The 26,388-nt window shown below is 34.3% G+C and overlaps 2 protein-coding genes across 5 annotated transcripts in view; one reads left to right on the top strand and one right to left on the bottom strand.

Moving 5' to 3' along the window:
• Window positions 1-5,524: 5,524 nt before the first annotated feature.
• Window positions 5,525-13,662, top strand: LOC126971771 (uncharacterized). Of its 4 annotated transcripts, none has more exons than XM_050818210.1 (2): window positions 5,525-5,716; window positions 12,601-13,662. In XM_050818210.1, the coding sequence occupies exon 2, from the start codon at window positions 12,608-12,610 to the stop codon at window positions 13,097-13,099; it is 492 nt and encodes a 163-aa protein (XP_050674167.1). In that variant the 5' UTR covers window positions 5,525-5,716; window positions 12,601-12,607; the 3' UTR covers window positions 13,100-13,662. The 4 variants fall into 4 exon arrangements, with proteins under 4 accessions (XP_050674167.1, XP_050674344.1, XP_050674403.1 ...); XM_050818387.1 differs by lacking the exon at window positions 5,525-5,716 and adding an exon at window positions 11,171-11,244; XM_050818446.1 differs by lacking the exon at window positions 5,525-5,716 and adding an exon at window positions 11,306-11,350.
• Window positions 13,663-18,945: 5,283 nt separating this feature from the next.
• The window catches only part of LOC126967416 (uncharacterized), a 56,541-nt gene continuing 49,098 nt past the window's right edge, over window positions 18,946-26,388 (bottom strand). The window contains exons 3-4 of the mRNA XM_050811909.1: window positions 21,606-26,252; window positions 18,946-20,691 (exon numbers count right to left, since the gene is read on the bottom strand). Of these exons, the coding sequence (XP_050667866.1) occupies window positions 19,861-20,691; window positions 21,606-26,252 (5,478 nt within the window). The 3' untranslated portion in view covers window positions 18,946-19,860. The remainder of the gene's footprint in view (window positions 20,692-21,605; window positions 26,253-26,388) is intronic.

The following is a 26,388-nucleotide window of genomic DNA, read 5'->3' as shown; positions in this document are numbered from 1 at the left end:
TGCCACCTAACTAACTTCACGATGTAGAATTCAGGTGTCGGTGTGCGCGCCCATCGTAAAAAATCACTCTCATCATTTTTCTCCATTGCGCCAAAACAAGTATAACTTCCATAAAACAAAAATATAAATGATTACTTAATATATCTAATAAGCACATAAGAAACATATGAATACAAAAAGAGGCCAAAAAAAGGTGTAACAAAAGGCCAAATTTAATTAGATTCGTCCATACTGCTATTTATACTGTCGTCACTGCTAACATCACCTACATTAATTATAAGTTGTATAAAAAATATTGTCTATTTTCACACCTCTTTCATAATCTTCCCTTATTAATTAAACAGTTCTGTTTAAAACCTTTTCCCCGTCTCCTTTAGTCACATGTTCACAAGCTTCTTCTAATATTTTTAGCACTTTTGTTGTGGTAAATGGGGGTTCTGTATTGCGTTCTGCAGCATATCCCTTAATTTGAGCCCACATCAACTCAATTGCATTGTATTCACATCGGTAAGGCGGTAACAGTATAACTCTGTGCCCATGTTCTAACGCTATTTCGTCAATGACGTATCGGATCTTAGTTGGGGTGTTTTCTTTTAAAAGACGTACTAATTCCTTACTACTAGTTACATAGTCCACTTTTAACATATTTATGTTTGCATCTACGCCATTTTTTTAAAGCCATGCGACGATTTCAGCTTTCTTTTGGGATTGGGCAGGTGGCTTGTCAATTTGCATCGAGGGGTATGGGGCGTTGTCCATAATTATAATCGATGGTTCAGGGAGGCTACACAATATTGAGGTAAACCATTCAGTAAACTTTTCTCCATTCATTTCTTCATGAAAGTCTCCAGTGGTTTTTAACACAAAAGCCATGAGAGAACCTTCGACAAACCCGTTGATGGTTCCGGCGTGACAAATTATAAGTCGCGATCCTTTTCAAAACAGGAACTTTGGACGTAGATGCTGCAGTGTCATCGGTCCAAGAACGGTTTACAATATGGTTAGCATTAAGCCATGTTTCATCCAAAAACACAACATTTTGCCAATTTTCAATTTCTTTCACTTGCCGTAAAAAACTATATCTTGCCATCACGCTATCAAATCTTTCCATCAATATTTTGCGTTTGTTACATTGTTTGTACCGAAATTCAACGGTATTCAAAATCTTCGTTAAAGAACTTTCCCCACCGAAGAATAATCCAGCTTCCTTCAGTGATTGCACTAACTTTTTTCTTGTTGGATACTCCTTTCGTAAATAGTAGTCGTATACATGTCTTTGGATGGCATCTGCATCAAAGCTATCGATGCCTACGACGGGTTTTGCTCGTTTTCTCTTTTTTGGTGCGTGAAGTTAATAAATTGTTTTCGGAATTCACGGCGGAAAAATGGCAGAGATACGACGATCATGTCCAGAAAAATGAAAATGATTACTGGAGTCGTGATAGTAGGTTGATTCAAGTTCTGGTGGCGAAGTGGAAGATGAAGATGATGACGAAATGGAAGATGAAGTTGAAACAGAATCTATGTCAGAATAACTTTCGTTAGAATATATAATTGTTTGTAAATAAAAAAAAATGTTCAATAAAACAAGTCCTGCTTTGAATTATAAGTTTAGTTCTTATTTATCATCTGCATATTTTTAGTAAAATATGAGTATATTTGCGTTATATTTTAATCAACTAAGTATATTACAGATAGATAGCCTCCGACCATCGTCCCGCCACAAGTCTTGCCTTAGAAATGCAAACTGATATCGTAAGATCTGTCCGACATGTATCGATCTCATGTGAACTCATGCACTTTTTTCTTCGCCTCCCACCTTGCCGCGCATACCTCAGGGAGTGCACAGCACTAATGTTACAAAGGATTCAAATTATTAAATATTAGATTTAATTTTTAATAATTTTGAATTTCGAAAAAAATTACGTGTTTTGTGGTAAATGTGTACACCAATAATTAGAATCTTATAAAAATAAAAAATACGTATTCGCGGGACCCTAATATAGTTTATAAATCAATGTAATAAATAAATTTTGTGTCCTTAGATTATATATTCGATAAATTTTTATCTAACTCCACGCCACTATTAACAATAAAGAAAAGTAATATGCTCCTATTATAATCCCTCCTAAATGTAATTATTAATTAATACGAAATTTCATGAGTGGACAAACGTTAAAACGGCCATCATAGCGTGCCGTACGTATAGGTCCTAAAGAATTATTTAGAGCAAAATTCAAAGAAAATTTTAATATCTTGACTGTTGCTTCTCAGTATATTCTTGATAATGTAATGTATGTTCATGGGCACATAAGTGATGTTGCTATAAACTGTCATAACCATAACATAAGTGTTAACATTAAAACCATAAACAGACATGAGCTTACTACTACTTTATGCCTTCTACTCGGCTAAGTCGAGTTAGTAAGTCTTTTGTGGGGCGATGTAACAAGATCCCGGAAAATGTTCACAACAAAAGTATTAAATTTTCAAAAGAATTGTTAAAAACGTTTGTCTGGTAAAGTTACTAACATAAATGACTTTCTTAATGATACCACAGATTGAGAATGGAGCGACCACCCTCAGGCTATTAAATATTAAATAATAAGCTTAATTGTACAATATTACTTTGTAAACATATTTTTTGATGAAAAAAAAAAACCCGCTGAGTTTGTTGCACCCGTTCTTCTCAGGCCTGAGGCATTCATTTTGGAATGGGTGGTAGTTTTTTTTTGGCTTTCAATAAGTGATGTCACATCCTATTTTGAATAAAAATATTTGAATTTAACTTTAAATCTTAGTGTTACGCAACATCTTCGTACGTTCATATAATAACGCTGAGAACGATAGTTTCATTCCTGTCAATATAGAAGTAATATTATAATTAATACGTGTGTGAGCGTCACGTACTTACTACTTACATTCGCCAAACGCCCACAGACATCCAATTAATGTTGCAATTGAATAGACATTTCCCTAAATTAGTAAATTGTAAGAAATACTAGATTATATGTAATAAGAAAGAAAAAATAAAATATAAATTAAGAATTTAATAAAACATCACGTATTTAATTATTATTGCAACAATTTTCGAAGTGTAAGTAAAGAAGTTCTTTAGAATCGTTGATTTTTGAAACTCGATGAAACGAAAAAGCGAGACGATAGAGACGACGTTTCCAGCTATGCAGCTGCAGAAACGAATTTGAAATAATTTTTGAAATCCAAGATGGCCGAGGTAATTTGGGATTATTTCTGAGATCCAAGTGCATTGCTGATTTGCTTTATGCGATATTTACATTCGAAACAAAATGAAGTGACATTTAACCAAATAACTATGCTGCGATTAGTGATGCTTTATGCGATATTTTTATTCGAAACAAAGTGAAGTGATATTTTAAACAAATAACTATAGTGCGATCAGTAATTGACTTGTTATTGTTTATTTTATTTTTCAAGTCGTTGTTTTATAAGGATGGTAATCGTTACCTCAGAACTTTCGACTGGGTAAACTGATTTTGATAATTCTTTTTTTATTTGAAAGCTGGTGCTTCCCGTGTGGTCCTAATCTGACAAGTCCAGATCTGACAATGGCAACCATGAGAAAACCATAAAAGCCTAAAATTTGCTATAAGTATGTGTGCAGCAAATTTACGAATAACTCAATCATCGCGCCAACCAATTTCGATAATGATTATTTTTTTATTGGAAAGGATATACTTCAAAGGTAGTTTGGTGATAATTTTGGTTAGGTTCTGCTTAGGATCCATGACAAAGTAACGGAACTCTTCAATTCTTAGGAGCAAAGTAACGATACTAGTCCGAATATTTTGCTATCCGGATATTTGAGTCACCTACCGTAACGTCGTTATGGTCAAGTAATTGTCGTAGTAAAATATGATGATCAATTAAACTCCATAACGACTTACAGTAAGGCTGCGATCTGTGGCCGGACTGTCTGTAGTAAAATTGCAATGAGCTTGCGTTCATTGCTGCATTGCAAAATTTTGTAGATCTACTCCAATTTAGACAAATTATTAGTAAGTGCAGTTCAGATTAACGAAAAAACTAAAAAAAAAATAACAAAACAACAACCGCCTTCAAAAACACTATTCCAAAACATTAGATTTAATATGCTCCAAAAAGTATAAAGATAATTGCGTATTTTTATACAATCTAATTCTAGTAACGATCATTGTTATTTTTTCAGAGGTAGGTTTGTAACTACATACATAGAGGTGAGATGTGCTTGAGTCGCACACACGACGTGAGGAGGTGAGAGCGGGGCTGCGGCGGGAGGGCACTGATTAAAAAATAACAATAATCGTTACTGGAATTAGATTTATTTATTAGATTGTATAAAAATTCGCAATTTATTTTATACTTTTGAGTGCATATATATTGTTTTGGAATAGCGTTTTTGAAGTCGGTAATTTTTTTGTTAATTTTTTTTTAAAGGTCTAGCGAACAATGACTAGTAACATTGTATTTTGTGTAATGTGAACGGCTTACGAGTATGTGAACACATATATACTCGTGCTATTTACACGTTATCATGGAAGTATCGTTACCTAGTGATATTTTTTTTTATGGAATAGGAGGACAAACGAACATTCTCTTGCAACACCAGAGGAATCACAAGAGCGTTGCCGGCCTTTAAGGAAGGTGTACGCGCTGTTTTGAAGGTACCCGTGTCATATCGTCCCGGAAACACCGCACAAGGAAGCTCATTCCACAGCTTTGTAGTACGAGGAAGAAAACTCCTTGAAAACCGCATCATCCAGATGGTGGGGATGATATCCTAAATTGTGGAGTGTCGTGCGAAGGTGGAATTCTGCGGCAGGAATCAGGTTAAACAGCTCGATAATTTATATTAATTTAGATGGCAAATATGTAAAAGCTAATATTTTTCAGCTTTCCCGTACACGAGATAATCAAAGAGAATTGGTGCCAGTTGGTTGCTAGAGAGAGATGTAAAGAAATTTACAAACCAAATAAGCATATTTACATTTCACCACTAAAGGATTTAATTTTTTTGGATTAAACCACATTTAAAATTTGACATAAACTGTCATACAAATATATGTTGATATCCGATTACACTACATATAGGTACCAAAAAGATAACCTGGAAAAGATATCTAATTCTAAAAGACAAATTTATTTAATTCAAGGAACGCAACATTTAAATAACCAGTTAACTAATTATTTTATGTCAATAATAATATTATATTTGAGTTTTAGTTTCTCTCATTAAAGGTTACCTTATCTTATTGGATCCAAATCCCTTTAGAACCCATGCCAATAAATAAACATAGAAACTTTCCCCTTTATAATATGAGTGTGATTCTTGATTACGAACTTAAAAAACTTAGTATTTTAAACAACTGGAGTAAACGCATAAATGTATAAACGAACTAGTTATGATGTCATTTGTGGCATGTGCCATATTTCGTCTTTGATTTTGTATGACGTGCATTGTCTATTTGTATAGAACGTCATTGATTGTGTGTGAGCCTTTGACGTTGGCCAAATGGTTGATATCCAGTCGACGGAGCCATTTGGCATTTAATAAAAATAAAAATAAACTTTTTTTTTCATTTTATTTTTAAATTTCATGTTAATATTTCGATATTTTGATCAGATAAGTTGTAGTTTGTATATATTTTAGTAGTTAGTTTTTATTAAAGTGTTAATTTGTGTAAATTTCATCCTATTGGTAAGTCTTCTTTTCTTCACTTTTCTATGATATGATGGACCCCCCGGATGATCCTGGGGGGACAGATATAGGTCATGTAGTGACAATTTCTCATAATGACGAAGGTAGCACGATGGATACAGATGGTTCTGTGTCTCAGACATCTAGTGGCCGTAAAAGAGTGTCAGCTCGACTCAGAATATGCAGACACTGTAATAAAAGACGACGAAAACACCGTGGTGATAAGAAGGATATTAAGGAAAGTGATTGCAAATGTGTAGACATTAGTGATAAACAAATTCTTTCCAAAGTCGATTCCTGCAATAATTCTTCTATAGTAGTAGAGAACATACAAAAAAATAACACAGACACTCCACAACAGCCACAGCCCCCTGTTGCAAGGCTGTTATATAACTCATTAGATGCTGCTCCTTTTGTTGTACACATTCAGAAACAGTATTCATCTCCCGATGATAATGTTACTTTACATCCAGTTACACTTGGTCGTTTTCTCAAAAGAAATTCTATTAAAAATATTGTGAATGGCAGTTTAAAAAGGATAGGCCGGAATAGGTTATCTATTTCTTTTTCTAAGTACCAAGATGCAAATGACTTTGTTGAAAACAAAAATTTAGAAAATGAAAAATATAAGGCTTTTATTCCATCATTTTCTGTGAGTAGAATAGGAATAGTCAGAGGAGTACCAGCTGAGTGGTCTGAAGAGGAAATAAAAGATAATGTTTCTGTTCCTATTGGCTGTGGCCCAATCATAAAAATTAGGAGAATAAAACGAAAGATGATGGACAAAACCATCTTAAATGTACTGAGTCTGTGGTATTTACTTTTGATGGACAGTTTTTGCCTAAACGAGTATATATGTGCTACACTTCTCTTACTGTAGACTTGTATATATATCCTACTATTCAATGCTACAATTGTTGTCGGTTTGGTCATGTGAAATCTCAATGCAGATCTAAACCAAGATGTTTTAGATGTGGTCAAGGACATAGTGGTGATAACTGCTCTGTTCAAGATGATTTTATATCTTGTTGTTTATGTAAAGGTTCCCATATTGCAACTGATAAAAAATGTTTAGAATATGAAAGACAAAGAGCTATAAAGGAATCAATGCCTAAAAACTGTATTTCCTATTCAGAAGCTTCAAAGATACATCCAACTGTCTCTCGAATTTCATATGCAGATACATTACTCTCATCACCTAACATCACTCCTAATACTTTTCCAACCCAGCATCAACATTCAACACATAAAGCTATAAACAATACAAAAAACTGTTTTTGTTAAACCAAAGCCTCCACCTACACTTAGCAAAGGATATGACAAATCTGCTCACCAAGAAATTTTAAGGGATTTTAATATTCCCCAACCCTCTAATGGATGTGCATTAATTAACAAAGTAAATGAAAATCCTTTGGAATCCTCAGTAATTGATTTTATTATTTCTCTTATAAAATCTCTTAGTCAATCGAATGAATTTTCACCGTCCAACGCTGCCTTATTAGTTTCTGCAATTACTCAAATTTATAAACCAAATAATGGACAAAGTTCTTCAATGGAATTGTCAAAGCATCACTCCTAAAAAAAGTGATCTTATTTATTTATTAAATAAATATAAACCTTATATCTGTGCTCTTCAAGAGACATGGTTGAAACCAGGATCTTTATTTAAGATTCGAGGTTATTCATGTCTCAGAGAAGATCGTGTGGATGGGCATGGCGGAGTAGCCATGCTTGTGAAACACCCTCTTTCCTTTTCTCTCTTCTCTATTCCTTCTCACAGTAATGATTTTTCTATTATTGCTGCTTTAGTTGAAAATATCTGTTATGTATCTATTTATATACCTCATCCTTCTTCTGCAATCTTAAATGAAATCAAAGATATTATTTCCATTCTTCCGAAGCCTTTTATGATCCTTGGTGATTTTAACTGTCGCCATGAATCCTGGGGTTACTTATCTTCTAATAGTTATGGTAACACATTAATAGATATATTTGATTCAGTGAATTTGTGTATATTAAATGATGGTCGTCCTACACGACGTTCTCATCCTGACGAGGGCCCAAGTGCTCCAGATTTAACAGTCACTACACCTAATCTTGCTTCTTCTTTGTCCTGGGATCCATTACGATCTACTTTTGGTAGTGCTCACTTCCCACTATTATTATCATTTCCAACCTGCAATAATAACAATAAAGTATTACATAAAACTTATTCTCCTCGTTTAAAATATAAGCTTAATGATGTTGATTGGGATTTATATAAAGATCTAATAAAAAACAAAATTATTACACTTCCAAAAATTAATCCAGGTACAGAATCTCAGTGTGCAGATTCTTTAGCAAGAATCTTTATTGAGGTTGCCAATGAGATATTTCCAAGTAAAAATAGCTCTTTGGGTTTTATTCCTTCTCCTCCTTGGTGGGATAACGAATGTACTGAGGCAGTAAAGAGAAGAAAATATGCTGAAATTACATACTTTCAATGCTCCACTGATGAGAATTTTGAAATTGTTACAAAGAGTATGTCAGAAACTACAAAATTTCTAAAGAAAAAGAAATTTGATGGCTGGAAAAATTTCTGCTATTCAATATCACCTGATGTCAAACCATCTCTTGTATGGCAAAATATAAGAAGGTTTAGATCTGCATACAAAGATTCATCTCCAAAATCAATCCCTTTTCATTTAGTTAATAGCTTTTTAGATAAATTGGCTCCACCTTTCGTTCCTGAAGACTTAATAATTGGTTACCCTGTAATAAATATAAATAATGATAACTGTTTTGGTTTAAACAGTATATTTTCTCTCACTGAACTGAAAGATGTATTGTCTCATGTTAAGGATTCTGCTCCTGGACTGGACGGTATTCCGTATTCCTTTATCTCTCATTTAGATGATGATGCTTTATTTTATTATTTATCTCTTATAAATTCCATAGTGACATCTGGTAACATCCCCTCCACGTGGAAACGTCAAGAAATAATTCCCGTACTGAAACCTAATAGGTGTTCTGCAGACCATTCTGCCTATCGCCCAATCGCACTTTCTTCTGTTTTGATGAAAATTACAGAACATCTTATAAAAAATCGTTTAGAATGGTTTGTTGAGCATAGCGGTCTATTATGTGAATCCCAATTCGGTTTCAGACGTGGGAAAAGTACTATTGATAGCTTAAGTATATTCATTTCTGATATTCAATTATCATTTTCAAATAATAAATCAGTAATAGCTGCGTTCTTAGATATAAATTGTGCCTATGATAATGTCGTAATAAGTATTTTAAAGCTTTTACAACTTAATATACCTCTGCTATTAACAAATTTTATCATAAACATGCTTTCCGAAAGATACATAATCCTGAAACTAGATGACAGGAAGTCAATTACTCGACTTGTTTCAAAGGGTCTCCCCCAGGGATCAGTACTTAGCCCAATATTGTATAATATTTATACACACGATTTAAAATCCTCACTTAATTGTGTAAATGTTCTTCAGTATGCTGATGATCTATTAATTTACTGTCGTGATATTTCTATTGAAAAAGCTAGTTCTTCTATAGCACAACCGCTGATAAATTTAAAAACTTGGTTGGACTTAAATGGCCTTGATCTATCACCTGAAAAAAGTACAATAGTTTTATTCACGAGATCAAGAACTCGTCCTCCTATTTCTATATTTTATGAGGGTTATCAGATTCCAGTTAAAGATAATGTTAAGTTTTTGGGAATTGTCTTAGATTCGAAACTAACTGGTATCCCACATTGTGATTACCTAAATGCTAAATGTGAGCGTACTCTTAATATTTTAAGATGTCTGTCAGGTGTTTGGTGGGGTGCACACCCTTTTTGCATGAAATTGTTATATAATGCTCTTATAAGAAGTATATTAGATTATGGTACATTCTTGCTGGAGCCTGGTAGTGTTAAGGCATTTAAAAAACTAGATCTCATACAGTCCAAAGCTTTACGAGTAGTTTCTGGTGCTATGCGGTCAAGTCCTATCAATGCTCTTCAAGTAGAATGTGGTGATCCTCCACTACATCTACGTCGTCAATATTTAGCAGACAAATTTATATTCCGATCTTTTCAGTTTCTTAACCACTCTCTTTATAACAAACTTCAGAAACTTTCTCATTATATAGATTCATCTGCATATTGGTCAAATAAAAAACCACCTTGTCTAATCAATAGTTTTAAGAAATTTATCAACATAAAAGCTCCTATTCATCGATCCATTAATTATCCTCTTTTCAGTACTAGCTTTGAAGCATTAATGTTGCTTCCAGAAATTAATTTTAACTCAGATTTAAATAAGCACGATATTAGTACAAATTTTTCGTTTAATCTTCTTAAAAATACTGTTTGGGTTGATTACCATCATATTTACACAGACGCGTCTAAACATTCCTCCTCGGATCCCGTTGGTGTAGGTGTCTATCACGCTCAATTTAAAATATCACAGAAAATTAAACTACCTCCGGAAACATCGGTGTTTACTGGGGAATGTTATGGTATTTTTAAGGCTATTGAATATATTATTCTATTTAAACTTCCAAAAACAATAATTTTCTCTGATTCAAAAAGTGCCTTACAGTCTTTCAATAGGTTCCCATTTAAATCAAAAAACATTTCTTCTGTTGTCATAGAATTAAGAAATCTATTAAATTAATGCAATCACTTTGGTCTTTCTGTGTTGTTTGTATGGATCCCCAGCCATAGCGACATTCCTGGTAATATAAAAGCAGACCAACTAGCTAATGAAGTCGTGGTCGATGGCGACATTTTCCCTTATAAAGTTTTTTGCCAGGATCTAGGTGCTCTTCCTATAGTTCACCTTCAGGATTGTTGGAATAGGCTTTGGACTGAAACTGGTCAATCAAAAGGCAGGAAATATTTTAACCTTCAGCCACTTATTTCATTTAAACCATGGTTTTTCCGTGCCAAATGCAATAAGTTAGTATGTTCTTCTATCATAAGAATGCGTTTGGGTCATGTTTGCACTCCTGTTCATCTTAATAGATTGGGCATTGTATCTACTGACATGTGTGAATGTGAATCCGATAAATGTGATCTAGATCACATTTTCTTTTCATGTTCTCTATACGACCGCTCCTCATTCCTGAATGATCTAATATCTCTTAATGTTCCTTTTCCTACCTGTATATCCTGTCTAATTATGTATCCATGTAAATTTTATAAAATATTGTCATCTTTCATTCTTCAGAATCATATTAAAGTTTAAATATTTGTAATGTTGTGTAAGTAGCAAGTATATATGTATATTTATGAAATTTTTAATATCCGTCTCAATCCTCTTTCTACTTATCTGATCCTTTCCCGTGCTCCGTATCCTTTTTTAACTTAGTTTCCCAATCTTTTAATTTACGTTATTGGCAAAAAGTAAACGCTATTGCCAAAAGAAGAAAAAAAAAACTTGAAAATAATATCATTATCATTTTTTTTTTGTAACAGTAATCAGTATTCTGTAGTAGTTTCAGTTTTAATATAAGGTACCTACTCTGTGTCAGAGGTGTGTCATCGAAGGTTTTTAAATTAATTTTATTTTTAAACTGTTTTTTGTCAATAGTCAACAGGTTGAAAAAACTGTTAATTCGTCAACGGGTTTTGAAAAATCAGTTAATGCATTTATTAATAATTTAAGTTTTTATTAGGTTTTCATTACGTAAATATAATATCAAGTCAACATTTTCGTTCGCAAATTCGTCAACTGTTTAAACAGGTTGAAAAAACTGTTAAATCGTCAACGGGTTTTGAAAAATCGGTTAATGCATATATTAATAATTTAAGTTTTTATTAGGTTTATATTTCGTCAATATAATATCAAGTCAACGTTTTCATTCGCAAATTCGTCAACCGTTTTGAATTAAACTGTTTTAGTGAGGCATTCAATTTCTTCATTTATTGCGAATTACGGGCTAAGACGTTGATTGAATTTATTAGCTTATTATTTTCAACAGGTTTTTTCGTTGAAGAAAAACAGTTAATTCGTTAACGAATATAAAACTGTTAATAAAAACAGTTTATTGATTTAACGACCACCTCTACTGACTACTCTGTGTGTAGCAGCGTTCGGAACCGTACGATAATTATCGTACACATACGATAATTTTGTGCCTACGTACGATGTACGATAGCATATTATTATAGTACGCAGATTGTACGATAATTTCTATCATGATGCAAAATTTGAGAATTTATATTATTTCACTCATGCGTTGATAGTCTAAATCGCAGTAGCATGATTTTATTTTGTCCAATAAAATCTTGGGAAAATACCGGGAAATACAAGTTCTCTATTCCTATTGGTCCTTACGATCCGCTCTACTAAGTTTCACCACTGCCGATACTGTAACTTTATCCAGCGCCTGCTGTACACGCTTTCTTATTGGTCAGTATAGCATCTACCAATGCGAACAAGAGAATATAAGTTCGATATTTCGATTATGTTCACACTTCATATGTATCGTATATTTTCGTGTAGAAAAGTTGGCAGTTATTTCGTTATATTATTATGATTATATGTCTGTATTCGCTCTGACAAACGGAATTATTCAAATTAAGTGAAGAAAGAAGTACTTGCATGCATATCAATATTACAATTTATATGATTTATTTATCTATAATAGACATTATCCTAAAAAATACGATAATTTCGATCCATGTACGATAATTTTTACTCCCCTGGTACGATAGTCAGTCCACTTCAAGTTGCTAACGCTGGTGTGTAGTACATACTTATATAAAGTAACAAATTTATTATTTTAAAATTTTGTATTTAGTTTAATTATTTGTGAAACCCAAAAGTAAGACACAAGAGTAAGATTTCTGAAATTTAAAATTAATTCTCTAATCTCTATAATTTCAGAACTAGAATGGAAGTGGAAGCAAAAATTAAGGAGGATATGAAAAAACTTGGATGCACTTGCGAGAAACAATTAGCTCTAGCTTTTCATCTGTATATTTATTTAGTTGATCAAAAGTTGATGTATGATACCGAATATTGCTATAACAAGGATATTGATAAACTATACATCGTCGCGCGATCATCGAAACAAGACAATTTGAACATTTACGTGCCGGTCCCAATGGACTTCATTATAAACATGGGTTACATAAATCAGTTACAAGAAAATTTGTGTACAGTAGAAACAGGGCCCGGTATAAACTTAGCTTTTATTGAAACTGATTTTACAGTTGTGATCTATACATTTACTAAAGGTCTCCTAGACCGACCTAGTGTAGAAAGAATGGATCAAATAAGAGAAAAGCAGGACCGAAGAATGTTTATAAATAGTGAATTGAAGAAAAATAAAGATATTATATTAAAAGATGCTTTAGATGGAGGTGATGTAGATGAATGTTAAGTGTCACGGTTAGATTGATTGTGAATGACTTGATAAAAACTAAAACTATAGTTAATATACTAATTATCATTTTATATATAATATGATATAGTAATCAGTTATTAACTTAGCATTCCATTGATTTGTCAGTGCTAAAGAATTGAAAGACTTGTTTGGTGGTCTATTATATACTTGCAATATTATGAAAAACAATAATTTGATTAGTGAAAACTAGTACCTATTTTCTTAAATAAAACTTTTAATAACTATCAATATTTACATTCGAATAATAAAACAGGGTTCAGATTAACCTACGGACACGGATATATGCCTATATATAAACCTTTGTATGCTTATTGCCTTGATATTGACAATACTTATAATAATATCAATATAGCTTAGTAGAATATTTAGATAAAATTTTTGTAGGCAGTAAGACTTGCCGATATATTTGGAATTTTCTCAGTGATAGAACTTTATCCATTACATGTAAAAATTTTACATTGAAAAGAAAAACCAACCGGTTTTATATTATGTAAAGCTATAAATATGTATAAAACAAGCTGGAAACTGCAATTTACTAACTTGTTTCTTTTTTTTAATGTAACCTTTTTAGGCCCGGTATCCACCAAAGCTGAGATGAGAGGAGATAAGCCGTGAAGCTGTCAGGTTGTGATCACCAAGTAGTGAGATGTGAGAACTCGAAATCAGTCATGTGATGTCTATGAAAGGCCCACCTACATGCAAAGCCTCTCTTAATTGCTCGAGGCAGCACAAAATTCAATAGAAAAATAAGATATCTCCTCCCCTTTCTGCTTGATCCATTTCCATCAAAGCTACACGGAGAGGAGATGTGGAAACAACAAAATCTGATTGGTTATCAATGTACATCTCCTCTCCTTCCCTCTTTTGTGGATACTGGGCCTTAGTGTCATCAAAACCAGCCAGATACAATAAGTATAATATAGCCATAGATTTTATTACTAGTTTATACCTACATTTAAGTTCACAATTAATACTAGCTATTTGCGAACCTGTCTTGTGATCCAGAGGGCTCGGGTTCAATTCCCATTCACACAGTCAGGCCAGCCTGTTATGTTACGAACACAATAGGTTTTTTCATGTTATAATTTATTTTAAACAATTTGTTATGTTTTTAAAGTGATAACCCTCACTTCTAGGATTAATTTACTGAGCTAACCGTTCTTTAGTCCGTGGTTTAGAGCACCGTCATGAAACGCCGGAGGTCGTGGGTTCGAGTCCCGCATCGTTCATAAAATTTTGTTTTTCAAATTTTATTTGTGTATAATTTATTTTTTCATTTTAATTTCAATATATTTTATTATTCTAGTCTTATCACACTAATACTATAAAGGCGAATGATTGTATGTATGTGTGTGTATGTTTGTTACTTTTTCACACAAAAACTACTGGACAGATTTGGTTGAAATTTAGAATGAAAATAGATTATACCTTGGCTTAACACATAAGCTACTTTTTATCCCGAAAAGATCCATGGTTATTGCCGGATTTTTAAAAACCGAAATTTACTTCTTATTCATTCACGCCATATCTTATGATCCGATTCGGCTGAAATTTAGAATTCAGAGAGAATATATCCTGAATTTAAATATAGTTACTTTAAATCGCGTAAAAATTTACACGCGGGATTTAGCAAAAATATAAATTCAAAATTTAATTCTTCACGACACGACTAATAAACCGTTTCGGCTGTTTGGAATGGTATCTCCATTATACTCTGAATCAACAAAAGGCTATCCGTAAAAATCCATGGTTCTCGTGGGATTTCATAAAACAGAAATTCTCGTGTGTTCTTCTCACTCTTCTTCCTTCTCGTCTCCGTCTTCCTTCACGCCACATTTAATGAAATTATTCGGGTAAAATTTGCATTGGAGATAGATTTATATCCTTAATTTAAATTACTATTCATCCCGTAAAAATGTTTCTCGTGAGATGTTTTACAAAACCGAAATTGTATGTTGGGATCGGAACGGGAACAAAAATGGGGGATGAGATAATTTTAATTTTCAATATATTAATCTGAATACAAGGTTATAGATAATATTCGTAGGTCACACTAAAAGTTTTGCGTAACTCAAAAAGCAACATGTTATAACCAAAATATTATGTTTATTGCTTTTCAAAATACAGTCCTTTACATTTTAAACATTATTTCATGCGATCGAACCATTTTTTTAAAACAGGAGGACCACAGATCTGAAGGCATGTTTTCTACGTGCTGATTGAACGTTATCACTGCCTCTTCGGAATTGGTGAAAGTGAAACCTCTCACCAAATCTTTGATTTTGTGGAAAATACAGAAATCACAGGGTGCTATGTCAGGGCTATGTGCAGGATGGGTTTTGTTGGCCGTCTGCGAAGAAGCGTTGTCATGATGAAGAAGAACGCGGATTTTTGGTCGTCTTTCGCGAACTTTTTTTTAACACCCTGGGTAAACAAATGGTAGAATACCACTCGGCATTAATACACTTTTGATCTTCAAATGAATTTGTACATATGGGACCCGTAGCTGTGAAAAATAATGCGATAAATATATATATATATATATATATATGTGCGATAGATAATTGACAAATGATTTTCCGTCAATTGTTTTTTTATTACTAAGAAGGTTCCAACGTTTAAAAAAATATAACATTCGAAATTCAAATAGTTCCGATTAGCTAGAAGTGCAAAACTTTTAGTGTGCCCCCCCATGTCTCTTCATTCCAAATTTCAGACAAATTATACTTGGGCCCAATGACGTTCTATGTACATATGGACATATCATTTGCAGTCTGAAAGCGGAACGGCAAAAATGTGCTTAAAGACAATGTAAGCACACTTTTCTCCTTAGTACTCGTGTGTCAACTGTGCCAATCACCAAGTCTAAGTGTGCTATATAAAGTTGCTCAAATAATACGTTTACGACGCAAAAAAAGATCGTGTATAACCGGTAAATTTATTTCATTTTTATCAGATTGGCTTGCAAAAAGCCTAAATAATTTAGTAAAACGAATATTCATATTTAATTATACAAGTATTCACATCAATTCCTCTCCCGTTTGTCAGAATGAGACAGATGAAATGACGCTACCAGCACTCGGTCAGAAATGAAAACTATAGAAACGCTCTTCTTTTAAAGCTGGGATTTTAAACAATGATTAGCAATATGTATTTTGTGTACCGAAAGTCATTGCCGATAATGTAGCTCTTTTTTAAAAGCCCAGTGAACAATGATTAGCAATATTGTATTTTGTATACAGAAATTCATTGCCGCTGAATGTGAACGGCTTACAAGAACGTGAACAATTTCTAGTGCTATTTACATGGTATTACAGACGTATCATAGTGATAATTGATACTTTTTTACACCGTAAATCTGTAAATGCGAATCTTTTTCAGCTTCTTCGTAAAACGAATAATGAAAGAGAAAAAATTTTGAAAAAAACTTTTTTAAAAATTAAATTTTTGAAATCTCTTTCGAAAGTCAATATATTTAGTCAAATTGACGCACACACATATAAGTCCAATTTAGCCCTATTTATAATTTGACAAGCTGTAACACAAGGATATGTTGATGTCCGCGTACTCTACATATGCCAAAAAGTTACCCTGGAAAAGATGTCTTAGTCTAAAAGACAAATTTTAACAAATTACATTTATTTCAGGGAACTAAATATTTTTTAATAACCAGTTTACCGAATTATTTTATATAGATAAAAATATCATATTTGAGTGTTTGTTTCTCTCATTATAGGTTACCTTAACTTATTAGATCCAAATCCATTTAGTTAAGAGCGTTAAATAGTAACAAATATACACACATACTAATTAATAAACAAACACGATTTTTGATGATAAAATTCGAAATGAATAGATCTTGATCAGAAAATAGGGACAGACTGACAAACGTTAAACTTATAGCTACCCTCTTTTTCGTCAGGGCTTAAAACTTAACTGCTACTCCACTGATGTCACTGTCCAAATCAGGTTCTAAATTCAACATACGCAGCTTAAACTGAAAAAATGTTTGCATTGCTGCCTATTGACCAATAATATTTTAAACAACTGGAGTACACGCAGAAATGTATAGATATGGCAGACGAAGCAATGATATTATATACTTTTAAATATCATTGAAACGAAGCTAAATATGGTGTGATTTGGGGCATGTGCCTGAATTCGGCTTTGTTTTGTATGACGTGAATTTTCTATATTATGCATAGAACATCACTGTTATGGCGTGATGGAGTAACAGATATACAGACAAACTTACATCTATATACAAACTTTCGCTTTTATAATATTAGTGTGATGGGATAGGCCTGCAATCTGTATCTCTAACCAAACCCATTCTCTGTTGATGTTAGGATTGTTGGGTTTAGGATTTTTTGTTGTTAGATTCTTTTTAAGATTTGTGTATATATAGGAGATTAATATTATTTAAGTATATTCGTTTTGAATCAGGTTTTGTTGCTTAAACTTAATTTTCATTATTAATTTAAGGTAGGTAGATATAATATTTTTTAGGTATTGTTCATCGAAACTGTTTTTGACTCCACGGTGAATAATCAAATATTTCTCAGTAATCACAAAAAGCTCGTGCAATGAAGATAGATAGACAGCAAGAATCTTCAGTTCATTTTGAACAGCGGGGACTTGAGCAAGCGGTATATCAGGTAGAAGCCTGTGTTACTGAAACCTCCGCGCAGGCTGATGCTCGAGTTTAAAAAAATGCTCCACAGCGTGCAGCTGAGACACCAGACGAAGCGGCATCCCGACGTAAAACGAAAAGAACGCACAGCATATATATATTACCTCTCAGCGTGCTTCCGAAACACCTGAATAGGCTTCTCGACTTCAAGAGTTGTCAGAACGCATTGCTTCGTGCGTTTTTAAGTGGTAGGAGAAAACAGCGGGAATGTGTTGCTCTAGGGGTAAGGGCAATTCCCGTTTTGGAGGAGCAGGTATACCTGCTCTGACCTCTATAAGAATTATTTTTGGCTGAAACTGAGTAGACGCGACGGTTCCTTACCAGCGGACAGAGGCGTCGCCATGCCTGGATTTTCGCAAACTTTAGCGAAAAGTACAGGGAGAAGATCAGAATAGGATAAGGTCACTATTGCCGCCACCTAATGGACAGCCACAATTTTTACAAGTATATTTTATAGGAAACGACGAGGCGGAGACTTACAGACGATGCCAATTAATTCAAGGAGTTGAACGGGCGACTGTGCTGAAGATTCAGCAAGTCTTCCACAGTCACAACGTTTTGGTGTATGGGTTTAAAATAGCCCTGGAAAATATACCGTCCTGCGCAAGCACGACCCTCACCAGGATCGCTTATACGCACCGACTTTATAATGCTCTACAGTATTCGATCATTTTCTGGAAGGGACAAGAGGGATATCATTTTAATATCCCTCAAACAAACCAAACAAAAAAGTGTCATACTTGGATTATTACGCATTCCACCTGATGTTCCGTATGTTGTCCGTCCATGATTATTTTTTCTTTCTTAATTACTTCTTTTTTGGTTACTGGGTACTTCTTTCTCAATATTATGTGGATATGTACGTGAAGATGGAAACCGAGGAAGTTGCGGGCTGAGAGCAGGTATGTAACACCTCCAAGACGCGATTGCGAACGACGCGGACGGCAATATCAACCCAAACGTTTTGGGTCAAATGGTCTTCCCCCCATCGTCGTTTGTAAACAACCCGCGCTTTATGTCCAAGCACTGTCTGTTATGTATGAGAGTGTTAAGAAAGTAATAAACAAACTAAAAATAATTTACATAATATTAAATTTGTTATGTTGGATTTTAAATAAAATAGAATATATTAATATTATAATGTTTTATTTTTCAGTTACAAGTAATTGGTATAGCCACATATTGTGGATCAAATCCTTTGGGTGGGCGTAGAAACTTACAACAATGATAAGTACATATTAAATAGTATTAATATAGAAAAAGTAAAATAAATAGTTTATAATATAATAATTAACTTAATCTACAAGGTTAAAATACTTCAGTCAGTAAACAGTATAAAAATATAAAAGCAATTTACATCTCATTATAATAACACTTTCGTTACCACTAACCTTACTTATCTTGAAAAAAAAATATCAATAGTATAGTTCCCTGAGTATATTCTCAAAAGATAAAGCAATAATTGTGTGTGGAACTACTATTTACACGATTTTCTTTTTTAATCTGTGCCCTTCAGTTCACAATAGTAATGCTATTGCCCCACTACATTGGGGCTGAATTCGATAAGAACTAAAATAATATAACGCCTTGTTCTTGTTTAACAGCAAAGTGTTGCAAGCCAATATTGGCTATAAAACCTATTTATATATTATTACACTGTAGCAATTTTTTGTAAGGATATCTTTTTTTTTAATTATATTTACATGTTGATAATGTAGCTACAACAAGTGAAATAATTTTAAAAACAGGTTTAGTAGTTCTAAGTTTGTCTGTTACAAAGAAATAAAAAAAAAAAAAATTCCCTATACAATTTTAGTGTAGTTATACAAGTTGGATTTACTGTGACAATAAAGTAAACAAGTTTGGTTCTTTCACCAAGACTAAATATATCTATTTCACTTCTCTGGGGGCCTTTACATTCCCAACCTTTTGTGACTTTAATTATTAGTATAATTATATCTACAAAAGTAATATTATAGTCACTTTACAATTTCACTAAGTCACCAATAACACTAACTTTGAACACATTTAGCACCATTGAATTTTATAACAGGTCTTTCTTTGTCTTAATACATTTGCCTCGAAAACATATTTCTGTTTCATGAGATACTTCTGTGGACATTGAAGTACTGATCACGTTTGTTGGATCCATGAAGCTGGACATTGATGAGCTCTCTACTTTGTCTACCAATTCAGTTTGGTCATCTATTGTCTTGCTGTCTGTTGCAGATTCCGCTGTTATTTCTTCAGGTATAAAACTGCCTTCTGTTGTGGCTTTTGTAGTTTCTGGTTCATTTTCTCTCAAAATAGATTTATTTATTGTATCATTTTTGTTTAGTGTAGCTTCCTCGTGTGAATTTACACCAAACAGGTATTCCATAAAGCTAAATCCGTCCGATCTATCTATCTGGGCTTGCTGTTCTGTAGGTTCTATGTATAGAGCTGCATCTTCTAATGTTGGATCAGGAGTGCCAGTTCCTAGATCCATATCACCTGGATTTAAGTCATTAATTATACTAGTTTCTTTTGTCAAGCCTTCGGTTGTGCCCACTTTTTCATCTTCGATTCCGACGTTGTATGTTTGTGTTGCATTAATTTTGGGAATATCTAAATCTGCTGTTATGTCAAAAGCATCATCTCCGTTTTCGAAGAAATCCTTTATGAATTGGTAGCTGGGTTTGTATGTAGTGACAGTGATTTTGTTTTTAGTGTTTGGATTAGATTTGTCATTGGATATTTTTGCCACACTTTCTCCTAGTTGGTTAACTGTGTTTGTGTAGTATTGTGATTCCGCTACTTCAATGGATTCTGTCGCAGGACGCACTTTTACTTTTTTCCAGTATCCACGGCGACGACTCTTGCGATCAGGCTCCTCCTATACAAACAACGCATATTTAAAATAAGAATTTCAAAGTAACACATAGTGTAAATTAATATATAGGTAAATAGTAGCAAGACCGGCCACGCTAACTGTGGCATGTTATTACATTGTCCATCTGTAAAAATAATCAATCCCTAAATTCACTGTCTTATTAAAACACCGATATATTTCTACCAAGATTTATTTCTATATAGAATGTATATGAAATTTCATGAGTCCAATTTTAAAAATGACAAACTTTCATACTACCATCCATCCCTTTTTTACCCTTAGGGGTGAAATTTCTAAAAATCCTTTTAAACGCTCAACGTCAGTCCTAGCGGTTCAATCAGTCAATTGTTGAATCAGTCGACAAGGACAAGTTGTTTAAAGAAAATTAATAAGTTAGAATTCCTTATACAAAAAATAACTAACTAGTAGAATATACACATTGCTATTACATTCATATTATTTTGGCGCTTAAAATGCATGTTTCACAATCGTATAATATTGCAAAAACAAATTATTTATTTATGCTCCGAGACTCCTAGAGAAATCATGACTATAGATATAACTAGTCTGGCCATAAATACTGCTACAATTAAAAATGAGAGAATCGCTGTGATTGCATTACACAATGTAGGTATGGCGCCAAATGCAATTTTTGAAACTTTCTATGCGCTTGGTTTTAGTAAAATGTATGTGTACCGGGGTATTAATAGGTACACCTGAATTTTTGTGACAGAAAAAGATCCTGTCGTCCCCGTAGTGTTCGTACGAAGGGTGTCAAAGCCTTAATGGAAAGAATTTAAAAACAGTTAAGATCAGGTGACCCGTACGCTTGTTTTTCCTCTTCTTCCATAAAAAAGTTGTTTGATTAATCATTAAAAGTATCATTTATAATGTTAATGTTGTATTATGTTACTTACTTGACTTGTTCTGTCCATTGAATCGTCATTAATTCTAGTCGTCTCTTCTTGAACTGGTGTTGTTGATTTAAGTGAGTAATTTTCGCCCGATGATATCACCTTCTCGGGGGGTATCTCACCAATTTCCCCACCTTTGTGCTTCATAACTTTATTCGTGTATTCGTCTTCATCTTGCTCTTCTAAACTTTTCATTACTTCCTCCAACATGCTTTCAAATGTAGACACGGATTCGCTTGTATCTGATTTCGTGACTTTACTTTGTTCGACGTATGCCTCTAGAGTTGGTGGTATATCGGGTACCTTCTTATTTTTTTCGTTGTTACTTGCTGGAGTGACTGAGACAAGAATATCTTCATTTAATTCATTTCTAGCCGTAATTATATCAGTCTCTTCTTCATGAGCATTACTTGTAGAATCTATTTTTTCCTCTTCTGCAATGTCATTTGGATTAAATGGCATAAAAGTATCCTTTGATATTTTGGGTGACCAACGTTCAGAGTCTGGGGTAGCATATTTTGGTCTGTGAATTGAATAATTAAGTTCCTGGTCCTCAGAATTAGTGTCCTCCTGTGCAGGTTGTTTATTATATCTATCAGAGAGTTTGGTTCTCTGACTGTGTCTATTATAAAGTGTGCTTCGTAAAGTTGTTGAAGTAGAACCTTCTGTTACTAATTCAGAAGTTTCAGTGGGCTTCTCTGTTGGGCGTCTTCCTCGGAATCTATTTTTAACATCATAAGGCCTTCTTGCCGCTCCCTCTGTGGTGGTCGTCGTATAAACTGGTTTTCTGCGCCTCAATTGCCCACGCTTCCCTATATCAGAAGTCGACGTTGCGGGTAGTTCAGTGGAGAAATCAGGTTTATATACTGGGTGCCTATGTTCATCTATTTCTGGACGAGAATGAACTTGTTTTGTCTTCAAATCTGCTTCTATTTCTTCAATTCGCATAGTTGTGCGTCTTCTGTCAAAGGCTGGCCTGTACGTTATTGGCTGAGACAATTTCTTTCTGCTTTGTTTTGATGCTTCAGGTGGCGCTGATTGATGGTACTGTCTTATTAGTCCTGGACGAATCCTCACTCTATTATAGGATGGGGTTGTTTCAACTACATTTTCTCCTTGATGTTTTTCGTCAGAACCGTCTTGATTAAAGGATTTTTCTACCAGAATTTCTTGTGCGGTTGTAGTTTCATGGCTGTCAGAAATGTAATCATCTTTTTGAGTTTCACTTGGACTGTTCGATTCTGTTACTGCATAATTTTCACTATCAGGCTTCTCTTGTGTCAAGCTTTGGGTATTATCACTTTGTTCATAAATTGTGCTTTCGTGTGGTGATGCGCTAGTTTTTGTGAGGTGGATATTTTCTTCATTCTGTTCTGAATTTTCTTGTGGAATATATCGGTTGTCTATACCCAAAACTTCTTTGGAAGAGTAATTATCTCCTGTCAATTCGGCAATACTGTGTTCAGTTATTGACAACTTGTCATTACTATACGCATTGTCCGTATCATATGCAGAAGATTCATCAATACTAGTTGGTCCGACCAATTTTCCCGTTGGCTCGGTTATAGCTTCAATATCAACTGTACTCGTGCGTTCCATAAGAGTCACTGGATAGTTTTGATGGAGAACGTCTCTTTGATAGGCTAAGTCTTTTTCATTTTCCTTCTTTTTTGATCGCTTATCATAAATGTTATCATCGCCCACACTAGGCTTAAATTGAATTCGCCCTCTAGTTCTAGTTATAGGTGATTTTGATGTAGTTTCAAGATTTTCGGAAGAATCTTTTGTTACTTTGTCGGATGTAATTTTGTTTGCATCATACCTTGGCCTAGATGTAATTGGTCTTCTCTCTCTAAAGGGTCTTCGTGTAATTGTAGTGCGTGTGGTATAATCACTAGCATCGGTTCTGACAGTTGTTGACGTATATCGTGGTCTACCTCTTGTTCTTAGTGTTCTTCTGGTAGTGGGTGTATGTGTCGTGGTTGTGGTAGAACTACTAGTCTCTGATGATCTTGTGTCTTCATTACTGTATTTGTTGATGCCATAACGATGAGATGTTTTAGTTAATTCATAATCTACCGGCCTATCTTCTTTTACATAAGCTTCCATTTCATCAGTTTTAACGTTTGTAGATGGTGTGGGTTCACTTTGATACATAGATGAAGGGTTATTTAAATCCTCATTTTTATAATAAGAATTTGGAGCATGTAATTGTTGGAATTCATTTTGATTATTGGTTTCAGGTTGAACGTTTTCTATTTGTTGGACCATCTTGTATATTGTTTGCGGTTGACGGTTAGACGTTTCAATTTGTCTGTTTGGTGATTCAGGTTGTCTGTAAGACGTTTCGTGTTGAGTGTTAGGTGTGTCATGCTGCTGGTAAGAAATTTCCGGTTGTTTGTATAAAGTTTCGGGTTGTCGATGCGATGGTTCTGGTTTTCGATATGATGTTTGTGCTTGTCGATTAGACATATTGGGCTGACGATATGTATCTGGTTTTCTGTGAGCTGAAGATGGTTCATTTTTTGTTTCTGGTTCCTTATGTTCAATTGTGGGTAATTGTTCATTCTTAGTATTGGACAAATCATTGCTATTATATGATGGCCGTCCTGAGCTTTGTGTTTCTGTCTCATAGTGAATTTCTGGAGAATAATTTTGTAAATAGTTGGAAGGATATCTTTGTTTTGTATGTGTTTCTACAGCGTTTGTATTTAAAGCTGGATTCGATGGTTGACTTACTGAAAGAGGTGTTGTTGCTGGAAAAGTCGAGCTTGGAGGAGCATATGTTTGTTTTTGATCTTCAAAGAAATTGTGGTATTCGATCGGAGCATTGAAGGCGAAAGCGTGATTTATTGAATACGGGTTATGAGTTTCTAATAATTGGCTGGGATGGGTAGAAGTAGGTCTGGATGTTGTTGTAATCGTTGTTCGCGGCGTAGTAGTTGTTTCTGTTTGTTGCACAAAATTGTACTTGATTTGCTCAGTTCCTGTATTTTCATTTGGGAAATTGACATATTGCGAGGGCTTATGTTGATTTCTGGTATTACTTAAGAAATACGAACCAGGTCTTGGGGCGATTGTAACAGAATCTTGATTTTCTTGTGAAGGCCGGACCGTGTTAACTGTTTGTTGTTCTAAAGAATAATAGTTTTGTTGATAGTTTAGAGGTGTATTTGTATTCGGAGAAGCAGTACTATAAAATGTTATTCTCGGCTTTTGGGTTACAATATTTTGTTGTTGATTAGATTGCACGTTATATGCAGATGGTCTAAGGTATGGATTTGGATAAGGTTCAGTTATTTTATGCTGTGGAGGAGCATCGGTTGCGTCTTTTATTTGTGAGTTTATCACAACAGAACCTACATGAGGAGAAGGGAACGGAATTTTAGCAAATCCTTGAGGTGTATTATAACTAAGGGGTGCTACAAAAAATGGCAACTGGCGTAATTTCTTGTCAATATTTTCGATATTAGATAAATAAGGCAATTCGAATTTGACGTATCTCTCTGGTGGTACAAGAGTAGATGGTCCAATGAATACTTGAGGTGCGTTTGCAGGATTTACAGAGTCCAGAACAGCCACCGAGCCAGCAGTTTTAAGAGAATGCAACACATCGCCAACATTTATCTCATTTTCTTTCTTTGTATCTTGCGTTAAGAATATAGCTAATGGTGGCTGGTGAGGTTTTAACTTCTTTGGCTTTAAAGTTGTTGATTGTGGTGTAGGGAATGTGGGTGGACTTGTCACAAATCTTGAACCTTGCTCTAACCCAACCAATTGGCTATTGAAATTCTGCAAAGCTTCGTGTGAATTAAATGTATCATGTATGAGATTTTGTTTTAGTGGATTTAATCTTTGATTTTGGTACAAATCTGAACTTAAGGTTTGCGATGATGTCAAAGGGTTTCTGAAGTTGTATTGTCCTTTATTCAATGATTCTAAAGGGACATACAAAAGCTGCACTTCTTCTCTTTCAACTTTTGGTTTTCCTTGAGGAATTATATCTCTTGGTTTATCGAAAGATTGAAATTTTATATTTTGCATAGACGGTGCTTTTTTCTTGGAGCTGTATATATCAGTGTAATTTTCTAAACGGTACCCATCTACAAATTGCGGTATATCAGGTTTCAGTCTAGGTGCCGGAGGAATGATGGGTTTGTTTGACTGTGGTGGTAGCTGTCCTGATTTTATACCCGGAGGTCTAGCATTGATTTGTGGCACGTTATCAAAGTTGAACTGTGGAGACAAAAAGCCTTGATTTAGAGGAAAGTTTGGTTGATTTAAACCAAATTTGATGGCTTGTCCGAATCCTTGATCCGACAGATAGTTCTGTGGAGCGGATGGTACTGCTTGAAGATATAACTGTCTGTTTGGATGCGAGTTAAATACTGGTCTAGGTGGGAAGCCCTCTTGGCTGAATCCAGTTGGTCGCGTGAAGCCTGGGAAGGGTTCGGTAAGTATTCTTGGTTCGGCGATCGCTTGCCGACGTATCTGAGGTTGAAGTGGTTCTCTGTCGAGAGGTCCAGGAAGGGGCACCCAATCACTGATGTCTGCCGTGTATGAGCTTAACTGTCGCGACCATCTTGATTGTTCTTTTCCTGCCGATGCGAGGACGATGAGAACGACCACGAACAGACTTCGGTACAACATCTGAAAATAAATATTAAACAATTAGTACATTCCGTTAATTTTATATAGCATTTAGGTTATGAGAGTTATATATTTATAACTCTGGGAAAGTGGTGTTAAGTGGCATATGTCTATCGACACTTCTCAAGAGATCGCA

Source organism: Leptidea sinapis, chromosome 1 (assembly GCF_905404315.1).
Source record: "Leptidea sinapis chromosome 1, ilLepSina1.1, whole genome shotgun sequence".
In the NCBI taxonomy this organism is placed as follows: domain Eukaryota; kingdom Metazoa; phylum Arthropoda; class Insecta; order Lepidoptera; family Pieridae; genus Leptidea; species Leptidea sinapis.
The sequence above is the reverse complement of the archived record's forward strand: the minus strand, read 5'-3'. Positions and strand labels throughout refer to the sequence as shown.